At 54.4% G+C, this 15,868-nt stretch overlaps 1 protein-coding gene across 9 annotated transcripts in view; it reads right to left on the bottom strand.

The window, feature by feature from the left end:
- Positions 1-15,868, bottom strand: part of SLC5A10 (solute carrier family 5 member 10) — a 74,619-nt gene that overhangs the window by 1,897 nt on the left and 56,854 nt on the right. For 7 of the 9 annotated variants that reach the window (XM_074388257.1, XM_074388261.1, XM_074388262.1 and 4 more), the window contains 2 exons: positions 7,497-7,604; positions 3,866-4,016 (listed from right to left, as the gene is read on the bottom strand). In XM_074388257.1, coding sequence (XP_074244358.1) covers positions 3,866-4,016; positions 7,497-7,604 — 259 coding nt within the window. The remainder of the gene's footprint in view (positions 1-3,865; positions 4,017-7,496; positions 7,605-15,868) is intronic. The other 2 variants (XM_074388258.1, XM_039476269.2) reach the window with 1 other exon arrangement.

Genomic DNA, 15,868 nt, shown 5'->3' with positions numbered 1-15,868 from the left:
TAGGGTGGGTCCTCCCCTCTCCTGTCTGCCTTCCTCCCTCCCTCTCTTCCCTTCTAGGCCTGAGGGAGAGGGTGGAGGAAGGAGGTGCCACCTTGATTAAGGCTAATTAAACCCTAGCCGGGCAGGCAGGCAGGCGCTGCCCTCATCAAAGGCCCAGGCGGGCCTCCATTAACGCCTGCCCACCCCGCCCTCCGCACACAGCTCCCCCACCCAACACCAGATGCTGCATCTCTGTGCCAAGGCCGGGGCCACTCTAGCCAGGCCCTCACCTTCTTACCCTGCTTTCTTACATGGCTGCCAGAGGACCCCCAAACCCAGAGGGTGCTCCTTCTGCCTGGAATGTCACCCCCTCCCACGCCACCATCAGGGTGGACAGTGCCCTCCAGCATCTCCCTGGGCTGCGGCCACCCTTACTGTGGAACCCCTCACGGAGGGGTGTCTGAGATCTCTCTGAGTCCCACACAGGGTTTCCAGGAGGCTGTGGGCCCCATTTGTGCAATGAACAACTGAGAACACAAACAGGAGAGTGGAGAGGGCAGTGACGGAACAGTGGGCCCAGAGGCAGGGTCATCGCTGGCCTCCAGTCTGTGATGTCTCTCCAGACTCCTCTCAGCTGGACAGCACCATCGCTGTCACCAGTATGGTCCTGCACCCGGCCCTCGATGGCCTCTCCAGGCCTCTGGGCTGTTGGTCTTCTCTCTGTAAGCCCTGCATCTCCCTGACCGAGGCCCTTGTGGGGCCATTTCACCCTGCCAGAGATCCGCGACCCACAGGGCCTAGGAGATGCTGCTCTGATGGTGGTGTTCAGGGCCGGGGGAGCTGAGACGGCTTTGAGGGGATAGGGGTGTTGAGGATATTCCAGTGCTGCAAGAGGGAGGGGAAGTCGAGCTGGCCAGCCTGACACCTGGCACGAGGCCCTTTCTGCTCTACCCAGCTGGCAGCTGAGAGAACTGGGGTCCAGAGAGGGTGAGCAACCTGCCCTGCAGCACACAGCCTTGTGCCCTGCTCCTCAGGGAGGCTGAACGCCAAGCTCACAGGGCTGGCGGGTAGAGGGTTGACTTGGCAGAAGAGGTGGGAAGGAGGGTCAAGGGCATGGGTGTCTGGGTAGGTGAGCTGGCACAGCAGGAGGCCAGGTCAGGACTTCGGTTGCAGGTGGGAGCCTGGGTGAGGAGGCCAGGAAGTAGTTGGCGGGGGTCCCAAGGGCCACTGGGCAAGTACAGGGGCTACCAGTGTCCCAGGGCCAAGGCACACGCTGAGTGGCATAAGGGCATCCAGGTCCCAGTGCCCAGGATGCTGGAGCATGGAGGGGCTTGGAGCAAGGTCTGGCTGCAGAGGAGATGCACAGTCAGGGAGGGGCAGGGTCTTCTCCAGGCCACACAGCCACTGAGGAGAGGCAGGGGAGCCAGACGGGGAGAGGTGGTCAAGGGTCTGAGTGCGCAGGACACAAAGACATGGAAGTGTCCTGCGCTGTGAGAGGTGGGAGGCTCCTTGTTTTGAAGGAGCCATGAGCCTGTGGATGAGCTCACTCGCACCTGCCTCTGGCATGTCCCAACAAGGCCCTTCCGACAGAAGCCTGGCTGTTTTGCATCCCCAGGATGGCTGCCTGGAGCTCTGGAGCAGACCCCACCCCAGGATGGGTGCCCTGGGCTCCTGGCCAGGGGGTGCACTGTTGGTCAAGCTAAGTGCCAGAAGGCTGGACCCCTGACCAACAGAGTGTGGGCCACACTGCTCAGAGGACAACAGGAGGGCAGGACTGGAGACGTGGGGAGGGCACAAATAGACACATGCACATGGGAGCTAATCTCCGAGGATGTAAAGGTATGAGTGACAGAATGTGCTGGGGATGGTAGCTCGCGCTTGTGAGCACTTCGGGAGGCCAAGGTGGGCGGATCACCTGAAGTCAGGAGTTTGAGACCAGCCTGGCCAATATGGTAAAACTCTGTTTTTACTAAAAATACAAAAAGCACCTGGGCATGGTGGCACCCACCTGTCACCCCAGCTACTCAAGAGGCTGTGGCATGAGAATCGCTTGAACCTGGGAGGCAGAGGTTACAGTGAGCCAAGATCACGCCACTGTACTCTAGCCTCCGCGACAGACCAAGACTCTGTCTCAAGAAGAAAAAAAAAAAGAATGATACAATGGACTTTGGAGACTCAGGGGAAAGGGTGGGAGGGTGTGAGGGATAAAAGACAATACAGGCTGGGCGCAGTGGCTCATGCTTGTAATCCCAGCACTTTGGGAGGCCAAGGTGGGTGGATCACGAGGTCAAGAGATCGAGACCATCCTGGTTAACATGGTGAGACCCCGTCTCTACTAAAATGCAAAAATTAGCTGGGCATGGTGGCGCGTGCCTGTAATCCCAGCTACTCAGGAGGCTGAGGCAGGAGAATTGCCTGAACCCAGGAGGTGGAGGTTGCGATGAGCCGAGATCGCGCCATTGCACTCCAGCCTGGGTAACAAGAGCGAAACTCTGTCTCAAAAAAAAAAAAAAAAAAAAAGACAATACATTGGGCTGGGTGTGGTGGGTCACGCCTGTAATCCCAGCACTTTGGGAGGCTGAGGTGGGCAGATCACCTGAGGTCAGGAGTTCCAGACCAGTCTGGCCAACATGGTGAAACCCTGTCTCTACTAAAAAAAAAAAAAATACAAAAATTACCTGGGTGTGGTGTTGGGCGCCTGTAATCCCAACTACTCAGGAGGCTGAGGCAGGGAATTGCTTGAACCCGGGAGGTGGAGGTTGCAGTGAGCCAATATCGCGCTACTGCAGTCTATCCTGGGAGACAGAGGAGACTGAGTCTCAAAAAAATAAAAGACTACACATGGGGTACAGTGTACACTGCTCAGGCGGGGCGTGCACCAAAATCTCAGAAATCACCACCAAAGAACTTATTCATGTAACCAAACACCACCTGCTCCCCAGACACAGCCCCTGTCCTCTTGAAGCACTCACACATGTGCAGAAGGGTGTTGGGGAGACCTCCTGGCCTGTAATGGCCACATGTACAGTGGGAAGAATCTGGCAAGAGTCCCTGGGGTATGGAGGGGAGAGGGCTCACTCTTTGAGGGTCTCAGGGAGGACTGCACGGAGAAGGGTGACACAGGCAGAGTGTAGACAGATCAGCATGAGTCATCCAGGTGAAAAGGGAGGGGACAAGCCGGGCTGGGAGGAAACAGACCGGAGCTCAGTGGGGCCAGGGCCACGGAGGCTGAGGGATGTGGCAGCCGAAGTGTGGCCTGTCCTGAGTGCTGGCCTGGGGGCCCTCTGTGGGGCAGCGGGGAACCATCAGGAGGGCTCGGGGCCCAGTTTTGTGGGAGACAGAGCGATCTGTAGCGTGGCTGAGGAGGGGAGGGCTGGCCCTGCAGAGGGAATCTCAGTCGGGGCAGAGACACATCCCAGATGAGGCTGCCGTCACACAGAAGTGGACAGGAAAGCAATGTGAGAGGTGTGTGGATGGGGTACACTGGGCCCTTCTCCTCCCTCCTTCCTGGCATCCACCTTTCTCTCTTTTTTTTTGAGAAGAAGCCTCACTCTGTCACCAGGTTGGAGTGCAGTGGCGTGATCTCGGCTCACTGCAACCTCCACCTCCCGGGATCAAGCGATTCTCCTGCCTCAGCCTCCCAAGTAGCTGGGACTACAGGTGTGGCCACCATGCCCAGCTAATTTCTATATTTTTAGTAGGGACAGAGTTTCACCATGTCGGCTAGGATGGTCTCCATCTCTTGACCTGATGATCTTCATGCCTCGGTCTCCCAAAGTGCTGGGATTACAGGGGTGAGCCACCACGCCCGGCCCTGGCATCCACCTTTCTCTTAGTGGCAAACTCCCACTTGTCCCTCAAAGTCAGTACCGGCGTCACCCCGTACCGGCCCACCAGCAGAAGCTCCCTCTCCCCGGAGCGGGGCCGCAGCCGCCTCCAGATGTCCATGGTGAAGAGCGTGCTGCTGCTGTTGAAGATGGAGGTCAGCGAGGACACCAGCGCGGCCAGCATCACTGCGATCATCAGCCCCCGCAGACCTGGGGTGGGACGGAGGAGGCGTGACCCTGCCCGGCCTTGCCAAGGGCCGGGAGCCCCTCCCACCTGGGCTCTTCTGTCTGAGGCTCCCCCACCATTCACGTGCCCCTGCGGGCAGAGGGCCAGGAAGGAGAGAGGCTGAGGAGGGTGGTGGTGAGCAAGACCCCAAAAGAGGAGCCTGGGGAGGCCAAAGACAAACTGTGGGGCCTTCAGAGCTGGCTGCTGGCGCCTACGGCTCGCTGGCAACCCCAGGCCGAACCGTAATGACTCATATTGCTGAGGCTGCGATCAGGCCTCTCCTTTCTGCAGAGCCCGGCGTTGACAAAGCACTTTCACACCCATGCCTTCGTCCGGGGAAAGCATGATTAACTCGCCTGACAGATGAGGAAATGGAAGCTCGGAGAGGGGAAGAGATGGCCCAGGGACTCGCAGGAGGCCGGCGGCAGGGCTTTGGGGTGCAGTGGGATGGGAGGGGAAGGCGAAGGCGGGACTTCTGCTTGGAGGTCACCCCCTGGGCCAGATGCACAGCTCACCCCAGCATGCCGTGGCCCAGGCTCTGGAATTTTCCGCCCAGTCTCGTGCATGGCAGGACCCAGCAGGCATAGTGGATCCCTCTCTCCTTGGCCCTGTGGTTCTCCAGAATGGGAGTGAGGGCTCCCCTGGGCAGTTCGGGGAGCATTGCTGTGCATGGCCTTCTGGGCGTTGTGGCCTCAGGAAGGCCTGAGGGTGGGGAGCCCTAAAGAAGGTGGAAGGTTGCCCGCCCACCCACTCCGTGCTGTGTGGCTTCAGACTGGTCACCTCCCCTCTCTGGGGATTAGTCCAAGTCCGTCTCTAAGGACCTTTGCAATTTTAAGTACTTCCTTGACCTCCATAAACTTTGCCCATCTGTCCCAGGATAAGCCTGACACAGGCCCCCCTGCCCCGAAGGCACAGCCATTTATTGCCTGGCTGGGTTCTGCGACTGGCCTCAGTTCTGCCTCTGATTTGCTGTGTGTCTTCCAGGCATCTCTGGGCCCTCTGTTCACTTGTCAGAAGCTGACTGGGATGGAGCCCAAAGGAAAGTGAGTGGAACCACGGTTTTCCCCAAAACGTTGCTCCACCCCCCTGTGTTGCTCATGGAGTTGGATTAACTTGGGGCTTATTCCATCCACTTCTCCGAGAGGAATTCAAAGCCTAGAGAGGGACTGCAGCCCAGCAATGGCTCCATGTCAGTCCTGGGGGCTTAGCGAGTGCCCGTGCTCAGAACAGAAGAGCAGAGCGAAACCCCAAGGTGGAACCATGGCGTGGCCAAGCCTGCACCAGGCATACTCCTTATGTCATTATGTTTAATCCCAGCAACAACGCTGAGGGTGGCTAGATGCCATTATCTCCAATTTACAAATGAGGACACCCAGGCTCCAAGCAGGGAAGTGGCATGCCCCAAATATCTTGGCCAGCGAGTGGCAGAGCCAAGATCTGATCCCCGGTCTGTGCCCTCACTTCCCTTGGGCCTGAGCTCTTTGGGAGGGAGGGAGGGAGGAGAAAAGAGCAGGTGGGACTCACCTCAGGGACCAAAAGCTTTCAGGAAGAGAGGATTAGTGGGAGGGGGTCAGCGAGAGGGGACCAGGGAAAGCTCCAGCACCTAAAAATCTGTAGAGGAAAGGCTCAGGCTGCAAGGGCTCAGGAAACTTTCCTCTTTTTGCTTAGGGTCTGACCTCTCACACCCCTTGCTATGTTGCTTTTATTTGCATACCTCCTGTGATGGGGAACTCATCACTTCACATTAGAATGGCAGGGATGCTACCACCACGAGAAACATGAAAAAAGCCAAACTTGCCCCCTAGTTCTCTCCCTGTTGGCTTGCAGTGTTTCAGGGTGGGGAGGTGGTGCAGAGTATAGACACTGATGCCTGCAGATGTAGGGGAGTGGGCATTCCTGAGTGCCTGATCCTAGCAGAGTAAGCAGTTTGTGTCTTGGGTTTGTGTCGCAGTCACTATATAACCTCAGACAAGTCACTGTCTCTCTCTGCCTCAGTTTCCCCATCTGTAAAATGGAGCCAATAACCCTATCTCATAGCACTTAATGAGAAACTATTAGTAAAGTGCCTGGCACCCAGTAGGCATATAAGAAGAGAGAATCGGCCGGGCGCGGTGGCTCAAGCCTATAATCCCAGCACTTTGGGAGGCCGAGGCGGGTGGATCACGAGGTCAAGAGATCGAGACCATCCTGGTCAACACGGTGAAACCCCGTCTCTACTAAAAATACAAAACATTAGCTGGGCATGGTGGCACGTGCCTGTAATCCCAGCTACTCAGGAGGCTGAGGCAGGAGAATTGCCTGAACCCAGGAGGCGGAGGTTGTGGTGAGCCGAGATCGCGCCATTGCACTCCAGCCTGGGTAACAAGAGCGAAACTCCGTCTCAAAAAAAAAAAAAGAAGAGAGAATGGGTGGCCTTTCTCAAGAGATGGCACTGCACAAGATAGGAGGCTGGGATGTGCAGGCAGATGCATCGGGTTAGAATCCGGCTTCGCAGCTTACTTGCCATGTGACCTGGGCTAGGTCATTTAACCTCTCTGGGTCTCAGTTTCCCTGTCTTTAAAATGGGGATGATATAGGCCAGGTGCAGTGACTCACGCCTGTAATCCCAGCACTTTGGGAGGCCAAAGTGGGTGGATCACCTGAGGTCAGGAGTTTGAGACCAGCCTGGTCAACATGGTGAAACCCTGTCTCTATGAAAAATACAAACATTAGCCAGGTGTGGTGGTGCACGCCTGTAATTCCAGCTACTTGGGAGGCTGAGGCAGGAGAATAGCTTGAATCCAGGAGGCAGAGGGTGCAATGAGCGAGGATCATACCATTGCACTACAGCCTGGGCAACAAGAGCAAAACTCAATCTAAAAAAAAAAAAAAATGGGGATGATACTAACAGCACTAGGGGTTCTCGAGAAAAGGAAGCCAGTGCATCACCTGGGAAGCTCTGGGGATGGTGGCAGTACACAGTGAGTGTTAGTGTTTTCTATTATGAGTGTGTCCAGTCTCCTCCGCTAGGAGCAGAACAGCCCACCTGAGTCAGGCTGTTCTGGTGGGTGGCTCACGCCTGTAATCCCAGCACTTTGGGAGGCCGAGGCGGGTGGATCACGAGGTCAAGAGATCGAGACCATCCTGGTCAACATGGTGAAACCCCGTCTCTATTAAAAATACAAAAAATTAGCTGGGCATGGTGGCGCGTGCCTGTAATCCCAGCTACTCAGGAGGCTGAGGCAGGAAAATTGCCTGAACCCAGGAGGCGGAGGTTGCGGTGAGCCGAGATCGCGCCATTGCACTCCAGCCTGGGTAACAAGAGCGAAACTCCGTCTCAAAAAAAAAAAAAAAAAAAAGAACAGCCCACCTGGACGTCACCCAGCAACACACTGGATCCAGAGGGGCCTCTGCAGCCCCCACTCTCATTGGGCCCCAGGTTCCACTCCACGCCCCCACCCAGACCCACGCCCACACCGCCTCACCGATGGGCATCAGTTCCATAACGAGCTTGGGGTAGGCGATGTTGGAGCAGCCGACCTCGGCCCCGCAGGCCCGCAGGCACTCCGATGGCACCACGCAGCCCACGTCATCTGCGCGAGAGAGGGACACTTGGTGTCTCTCCCCATAGATATGGGCACCTGGGTGGGCAAGACAGGGCTGGGGCCCAGACCTGCTCTGTCAATACCTCTGGCCTGTTACCACTTGGCCCTGGGCCTCAGTTTCCCAATCTGAGCCACGAGGAGGGCGTGGCCTCTGAAAACCCTTTTCCCACCTGCGGCTCTCCATCCTAACCTTCTCCCTGATCCCACTTCCCCAGGCCGGGGGCTCACCTGTGTTGGTCCTGCTGTGTGAGGTCTGCCATTAGAGTCTATCTGGGCATGAGCCTCCCTTCCCCAACTTGCCCCCAGCCTTTCTCCCCAAAGGGGAAATGGAGGCTAGAGACGGGAGAGGCCAGCGGGATGGGCCCTGCCCCAGGCACTCCACCTGTCCTCTGGGCTTTGTGTTCACTCAGAGATCAGTCGACAAGTTGTGTCCAGGGGCAGCCAGCTTGAGCGTGCTGTCGCCCGGCTTCGACTCATGCAGCAGGACCATGGTGAAAGCCCACGTGCTGGCAAGGCCTGCCGCTCCAGCTTCCTGGCTGTAGGACAGGGGTCAGAGCCCGTCCATACCCCTGTCTCCGACTCTGGGGTCCACGCTTTACACCAGGCTATTTCCTGCAGCAGCGAGCTGAGCCGATGCCCAGGACTCTCCAGTCACTCAGCCTCTCCACAGTCTGCAAGACCCTGGGTGACCCAGACCCTTAGCCCTCCCCGCACGTCTGTCCTCGCTCCTGCCTAAGGCCTCCCCAGCGACTGCCTCCTTCCTGCCTTTGGGTCTGTCTTCCGTGCCCCACTCTCCATCTGTCCCCTCTTCATTGCTTTCGCTCTTCCCTTGTCATCCCAGGGACATGTTTACTCAGTTCTTGCCTCTTCCCTGTGGCAGGTGAGTCCCGAGAGGATAAGATTTGCCTTGTGCTGTCTCCCCCATGGCTGGGGTGCTGCACACGGCTCATCTGCTGAATGAATGAAGGACTCATGAATTTCCCAGGCTCAGGCCAGATCCCGGCTGAACCCTAAATCCACGCATCCCTTGGCCTCCTGCCCTGTGTGGGGGCAGAACCCCAACCTGCATCCACAGCCCTGAGGTATGGGGCTCCCTCACTGCTCTGCTCAGTGAGATTTTGCTGGTGTTGGCAGTCTTAAGGCAGACTTTAGCCTAGCAATATGTAAGGATGGAAGGAGTTGACCCACATTCACTTTTTCCTCCTGTAAAAGACTTTCTAGGGCTGGGTGGGGTGGCTCATGCCTGTAATCCCAGCACTTTGGGAGGCTGAGGTGGGTAGATCATGCGGTCAGGAGATGGAGACCATCCTGGCCAACATGGTGAAACCCCATCTCTACTGAAAATACAAAGTTAGCCAGGTGTGGTGGCACATGCCTGTAATCACAGCTACTTGGGAGGCTGAGGCGGGAGAATCCCTTGAACCTGGGAAGTGGAGGTTGTAGTGAGCCGAGATAATACCATTGCACTCCAGATTGGGGAACAAGAGTGAAACTCTATCTCAAAAAAAAAAAAAAAAAGTCTTTATAGAAACCTTTGGCCCCTGCCCCAGGGGTTTTCAGCAGGGCCCAGAGTGCAGAGCTAAGAGCTAAGCAAGTGATGATGATTACGGGAAGTCAAGACACAGCTGACGGGCGCGCTGCGTTGGCCTGTGAGGGGCACACAGAGGTACCACACAGCCCCAGCCTGGCGGCCGGCATTGACATTTCTGTGACTTGGGGCTCCTTGTGCAGACTGCCCCTTCCAAAGCCCCTTTCCGATATGTCCCTTCTTAGATGCCCAGCCCATGGGGAAGGGCAGGTCTCAGACCCCTTCCTCCAGGCCAGCTGGGCTGGGGCAGTGTCCTCTACTCTGGCACCCTTGACCAGGTCCCAGTCTCCAGCCCAGCTGGTCTGAGCTACAGGCTTCCTGGACACCTGGTCCCAGTCATCCCCCTAGGCACTTCCCTGCCTCCTCCAATCAGCCCCCCGGGCCCATGGCTTCTCCCCACCCCCTCTGGGGCCCGCCCTGCCCAGTCCCACGCTCCTCCCAGCCTCCTGTCCATCCCCTCTACACTTGGGAATCACAGCTCTCAGCAGATCACTTATTTCTCAGGACCCTCCTCCCTGCCCCCACCTCTCAGCCTATGGCATCCTGGGGGGAAAAAAATCCTTTCTATGGCATTTGAGGCCCTTGACAATTGGTCCCAGAACCTCCCAGCACGCGCACCAGCCGCCCTGACCTGCCCGTATTTTCTCACGCAGGCCCAGCCCTTGGACGCCTCCCGCCTTGGCAGATGCAGTCCCTCCTCCCAGAGCACCACTGCCCGTCTGACACCCACCTCCACCCTTGTTTACCTCCCTTTTCAAGGCCCATTGCAAAGGGCTTGTCCTCTGAGGCCGTCCCTGACTCTCCCAACCCCCCAGGCAGTAGCAGCTTCCTCCCAAGGGCTCCTAAGGCGAAAGATTGAATCACAGTTGTTTGTTTACATAGTCTACCTTCCCCACCAGGATGGAAGCTCCCCTAGGGCAGACACTGGGTTTGAATCATCTCCAAGACACGGGGGTATCGCCTGCCCCCGTCCAGGGCCCGACCCAGAAGAGACTTCCTGGCAACACTGGTTGAATGAATGAATAAGTGACTGCACAGTGAGGAGGAGGGAGAAAAGGCACAGGAGGAGAGGAGGATCGGAGAAGTGATCCCAGAAAGAGCCACGAAGAGTTCAGGCACTGTTTGATCCAGCTGCCCAACCCCTCCACCTCCACCTCCATTAGTTTTGCAGGACCAGAAAGGACATAACTTGCCTGGGGGACATAGTCAGATCCAAGACAGAGCTGGGGGCCCCATGGCAGAATTCTGGGGGCACTGGAGTCCAGGATTCAGAGGACAGGTAATGGGCCACTCCTGATGGGCTTTGAGCCTGGGGAGGCTGAATGGGATTCAGAGGACCCAGCCCTTTTGGGAGAGACAGGTGAGGCATCGCAGCCATATAATGGCTCAGAAAGCCCGAGTCAGGAGATTCTTTGTGTTTCTTCAGCCCGTTCCAGCTCTCCGCATGGGAAACCGCCCAGAGTACCACTGGTTTGACCAAGTGTCTGTGCTGAGCAAGAGGGAAGAACAACCTCTCCTTTATGAGAACAGTGGCGGTGGTGTCACCATTGAAACACAGTCCCCCAGGTGCCGACTCCAGAGTAAGCAGCCCCGGGGAGGCGTGGTGGGCGGGGGGGGGGTGCGTGAGAGTTGGGGAGCTGGCAGGGGTTTATGACTTTGCCAGGGTGCTGGCTTCTGCAGGCCTGGGAGCTTCCCACTGGGCCCCACGTTTGCATCAGCACCCTGCCCCGCCCCACCCCATCCAGCCAAGGCCCACACCAGAACCTGACACTTGCCCCTCCTCGCCATCTCCCTCCCCATGGCCAGTGTCCAGTCCTGCTTGGTTACTGGGGGAGCTACAGCCCCTCCTCGCTGTGCCTCCTAATCTACTCCCCCTGCAAGCAAGCCAAGGGAACCTCTAAAAGCACCAGTCCGCCCACGATCCTCCCTCCTCTCAGCCCCTGCGGGGGGATCACAGGCTCTAATCACGGCCTCCCACGCCCCTTGCTGTGGCCACCTTGCTCAGCCACCCTCTCCCTGACTAATTTCACCCAGACTTCCAGCACCCCCCAGGCTCTCCTGGACACCTCTGTGTCTCTATGTTTGCTGTTCCTTCTCCCTGGAACACCCTTCCCCGCTTCCACCCTTCCCTGGGTTTATCCCAGGGAACTCATACGCATTCCTCTCAATTCATATGGGCATCTGTGCTCATCAGGCTTTGGGGCTATATCCTCCACAGCACCAATAACTCTATGACCTGTGACTGTCCCGCCTCCAGCCCCCCAATGCCAGACTATGACTGTGGGGCCTCAGGGAAAAGTCTGGGTCTCAACAGTGCTTAGCACAAGCAATTACATGATGGCCTCTGCCAGTATCTGTTAAATGAGTGAATGATTCTCCCCCAAGGAGGTCACTGGACATAATCCCTTGAGGAGTAATCAAGTTGCTCTCCCGCAGCAACCTCGATTTGTATCCGAGTTACGAAACCAAAATATTTAAAATTTTAAAAGTAAAAAAGTGGCCAGGCACGGTGGCTCAAGCCTGTAATCCCAGCACTTTGGGAGGCTGAGGTGGGCAGATCACGAGGTCAAGAGATTGAGACCATCCTGGTCAACATGATGAAACCCTGTCTCTACTAAAAATACAAAAAAAAATTAGCTGGGCATGGTGGCGTGTGCCTGTAATCCCAGCTACTCAGGAGGCTGAGGCAGGAGAATTGCCTGAACCCAGGAGATGGAGGTTTCGGTGAGCAGAGATCGCGCCATTGGACTCCAGCCTGGGTAACAAGAGCGAAACTCCATCTGAATTAAAAAAAAAAAAAGTAAAAACGTAAAAAAGTGATCTAAAATAAAAATAACTAAAAAAACAAGTTGCTCTCCGCTCCCTATCCAGGCCCGGCCCATCCCCAGGAGCCAGTCCAGACACTGCCACTGCAGAAGGGAGCAGGAGAAAGGCTCCAGTTTGGGCCGGGCGCGGTGGCTCAAGCCTGTAATCCCAGCACTTTGGGAGGCCGAGGCGGGTGGATCACAAGGTCGAGAGATCGAGACCATCCTGGTCAACATGCTGAAACCCCGTCTCTACTAGAAATACAAAAAATTAGCTGGGCATGGTGGCACGTGCCTGTAATCCCAGCTACTCAGGAGGCTGAGGCAGGAGAATTGCTTGAACCCAGGAGGCGGAGGTTGCGGTGAGCCGAGATCGTGCCATTGCACTCCAGCCTGGGTAACAAGAGCGAAACTCCATCTCAAAAAAAAAAAAAAAAAAAAGAAAAGAAAAGAAAAGAAAAGAAAGGCTCCAGTTCTCAGCCAGGCAGAGTGGCTCACGTCTATAATCCCAACACTTTGGGAGGCTGAGACAGAAGTTGTTTGGGGCCAGGAGTTCAAGATCAACCTTACCAATATAGGGAGAACCAATCTTGATTAAAAAACAAAGCCTGACAAAACGTTTCTACCAAAAAATTTTAAAAATTAGCATGGTGATTCGTGCCTGAGCTTTAGCTACTCAAGGCTGAGGTGGGAGGATTGCTTGAGTATGAGAGGTCCAGGCTCTGAGCTGTGATTGCACCACTGCACTCCAACCTTGAGGTGAGAGCAAGACCCTGTCTCAAACAAATAAGAACAAAACAAACCCAGCTTTCTCAATCCCTTGCTATATGATCCTGACTGATTATTAACATCTCTGAGGCGGCTGGACGCAGTGGTTCCGCCTGTAATTCCTGCATTTTGGGAAGCTGAGGCAGGCAGATCACCTGAGGTTGGGAGTTCAAGACCAGCCTGACCAACGTGGAGAAACCCCGTCTCTACTAAAAATACAAAATCAGCTCGGTGTGGTGGTGCATGCCTGTAATCCCAGCTACTTAGGAGGCTGAGGCAGGAGAATCGTTTGCACCAGGGAGGCGGAGGTTGTGGTGAGCCGAGATTGTGCCATTGCACTTCAGCCTGGGTGACAAAAGTAAAGCTCTTGTTTTGTCTTCTCAAAAAAAAAAAAAAATCTCAGCGGCTGGCCAGGTACAGTGGCTCATGCCTATCATCTTAGCACTTTGGGAAACTGAGGTGGGCGAATTGCTTGAGGCTAGGAGTTTGAGACCAGCCTGGGCAAGATAGCAAAAGTTTGTCTCTACCAAAAAATACAAAAATTAGCCAGGTGCAGTGGCGCGCACCTGTAGTCCCAGCTGCTTGAGTGGTTAAGGCATGAAAATCTCTGAACCGGGGCAATGGAGGTTGCAGTGAGCTGAGATCAAGCCACTGCACTCCAGCCTGGGAGACAGAGCAAGACTGGGTCTCCAAAAAAAAAAAAAAAAGCTATCTGAGACTGTCTCCTTCTCCTTTAGAGAAGAGTATAAAAACTCTTCTGGGGGGCCGGGCGCGGTGGCTCAAGCCTGTAATCCCAGTACTTTGGGAGGCCGAGGCGGGTGGATCACGAGGTCAAGAGATCGAGACCATCCTGGTCAACATGGTGAAACCCCGTCTCTACTAAAAATACTAAAAATTAGCTGGGCATGGTGGTGCGTGCCTGTAATCCCAGCTACTCAGGAGGCTGAGGCAGGAGAATTGCCTGAACCCAGGAGGCGGAGGTTGCGGTGAGCCGAGATCGCGCCATTGCACTCCAGCCTGGGTAACAAGAGCGAAACTCCGTCTCAAAAAAAAAAAAAAAAAAAAACTCTTCTGGGAACCTCTATAGGCCAAAAACCTATCCTCCATCTAAATTTCACACCTTATATGAAAATTAACTCACAATAAATCACAAATTTAAATGTAAAATGTTAAAAAAAAAACTATCAAACTTTTAGGGAAAACAACAGGAAAAAATCTTTAGGCCCTAAGGTTAGGCTGTAAATGTTGATTATACACATTGGGTCAGAGTTAAGAGGCGGGGTGGGTGGGGAGGAAGCACTCAGCATACATAACATTGTTCCAAAATGCAATTGCCTGTCAGCTTGGCTGGTGAAATTCCCTGTTATAACCTGAAATCAATTTTATCTATAGCTGCTGAGAAAACTTGCTATGAATCTAGGACTAACTTTGCTCACCACCGTCACTTACCAATCAGAACTCTCCAGCTCCCCGAATCCTTACTAGTGCCAAGGAACTTTCCCAAAGAGCACTAAGTAACGTGTCTGCTTTTTAGGAACCTCTAACCTTCTCTGTGTTCTCCAGACACATCAGAGACCACCCAGTCTTTGTGTATGACCCAAACTGCAATTCTGTCTTCCCAAATAAAATGTTAAATGTAGAGGTTTGTTTCTACATAAACCACAATAAGATATGACCTACCACACATTGTCAGTGAGACTGTAAAATGGTGCAGCCACTCTGGAAAAATCATGGCAGTTTTCAAACATGCAACTACCAGGGCCCAGGAATAACACTCTTGGGCATTGATGCCAGAGAAATGGAACCTGATGTTTACATACATACATATATGAATGCTCATAGCAAGGCTATGTGTAATGATTAAAAGCTAGAAACCCCACATATCTGTCAATCATTGAAGTGGTTAAGCAAACTGTGGTATATCCATACTGTGGAATACTAGTCAGCAATGAAAAACACAAACCATTGATGTATGAAACAGCCTGGATGACTTGCTGGAGAATTATGCCAAGTGGAAAAAAAGGTCAATCCTAAAAGTTTATATGCTATATCATCCATTTATATAGCATTCTTGAAATAGCAAAATTGTCGAATTGTAGAATAGATTAGGGCAGGTGTCCCCAAACTGTGGCCCACGGGCCGAATGCGGCCCCCTGAGGCCATTTATCCAGCCCCCCGCCGCACTTCAGGAAGCGGCACCTCTTTCACTGGTGGTCAGTGAGAGGAGCACAGTATGTGGCGGCCCTCCAACGGTCTGAGGGACAGGGAACTGGCACCTTGTGTAAAAAGTTTGGGGATGCCTGGATTAGGGGTTGCCAGAAGTTAGGAATGGTGGTCAGAGGAAGGGGTGGGGATGGCTACAGAGAGGGAGATCTATCTTTGTAATGACAGAACGGCTCTGTTTCTTGACTGTAATGGCGGTTACACAGATCTATACATGTAGAGAGGTTGTATACCCATACACAAATGAGTGCATGTAAAACTGGCGAAATCTGGCAGATGTAGTGGCTCACGCCTGTAATCCCAGAACTTTGGGAGGCTAAGGTGGGAGAAACACTTGAGGCCAGGAGTTCAAGACCAGTCTGAGCAACACAGTAAGACCCTGTCTCTACAACCACCACCAAAAAAAAAAAAAAAAAAGAAAAAAAAAGAAAGAAAGAAAAGAAAAGAAAAGGAAAAAAAGAAAGAAAGGAAAAGATTAGCCGAGCATGGTGCCTGTGGTCTCAGCTACTCAGGAGGCTGAGGCAGAAATATCCCTCGAGCCCAGGAGTTCAAAGCTGCATCGAGCAATGATTGTACCACTGCACTCCAGCCTAGGTGACAGAGCAAGACCCTGTCCCAAAACAAAACAAAAAAAAAAACCTGGTGAAATCTAAGTGAGCTCTGTGGATTGCACCAGTGTCAATTTCTGGCTGTGATATTACTGTGCTATCGTTATGCAAATCATTGCTACCGGGGAAAACTGGGTGCATGCAGCCTTCCTGTTCATCAACTGCAGAAGTGTGGGGGCGGTGGAGGGGAGGGTGAGGCTTTGGACTCCCTTCCTGAACTCCCCAGCCTCTGTGCATTGGCAACAACACAGCCACAAGCCG

The sequence above is a fragment of the Saimiri boliviensis genome, chromosome 17 (genome assembly GCF_048565385.1).
Source record: "Saimiri boliviensis isolate mSaiBol1 chromosome 17, mSaiBol1.pri, whole genome shotgun sequence".
Lineage (NCBI taxonomy): Eukaryota > Metazoa > Chordata > Mammalia > Primates > Cebidae > Saimiri > Saimiri boliviensis.
This window is presented reverse-complemented; position numbering and strand designations above follow the sequence as displayed.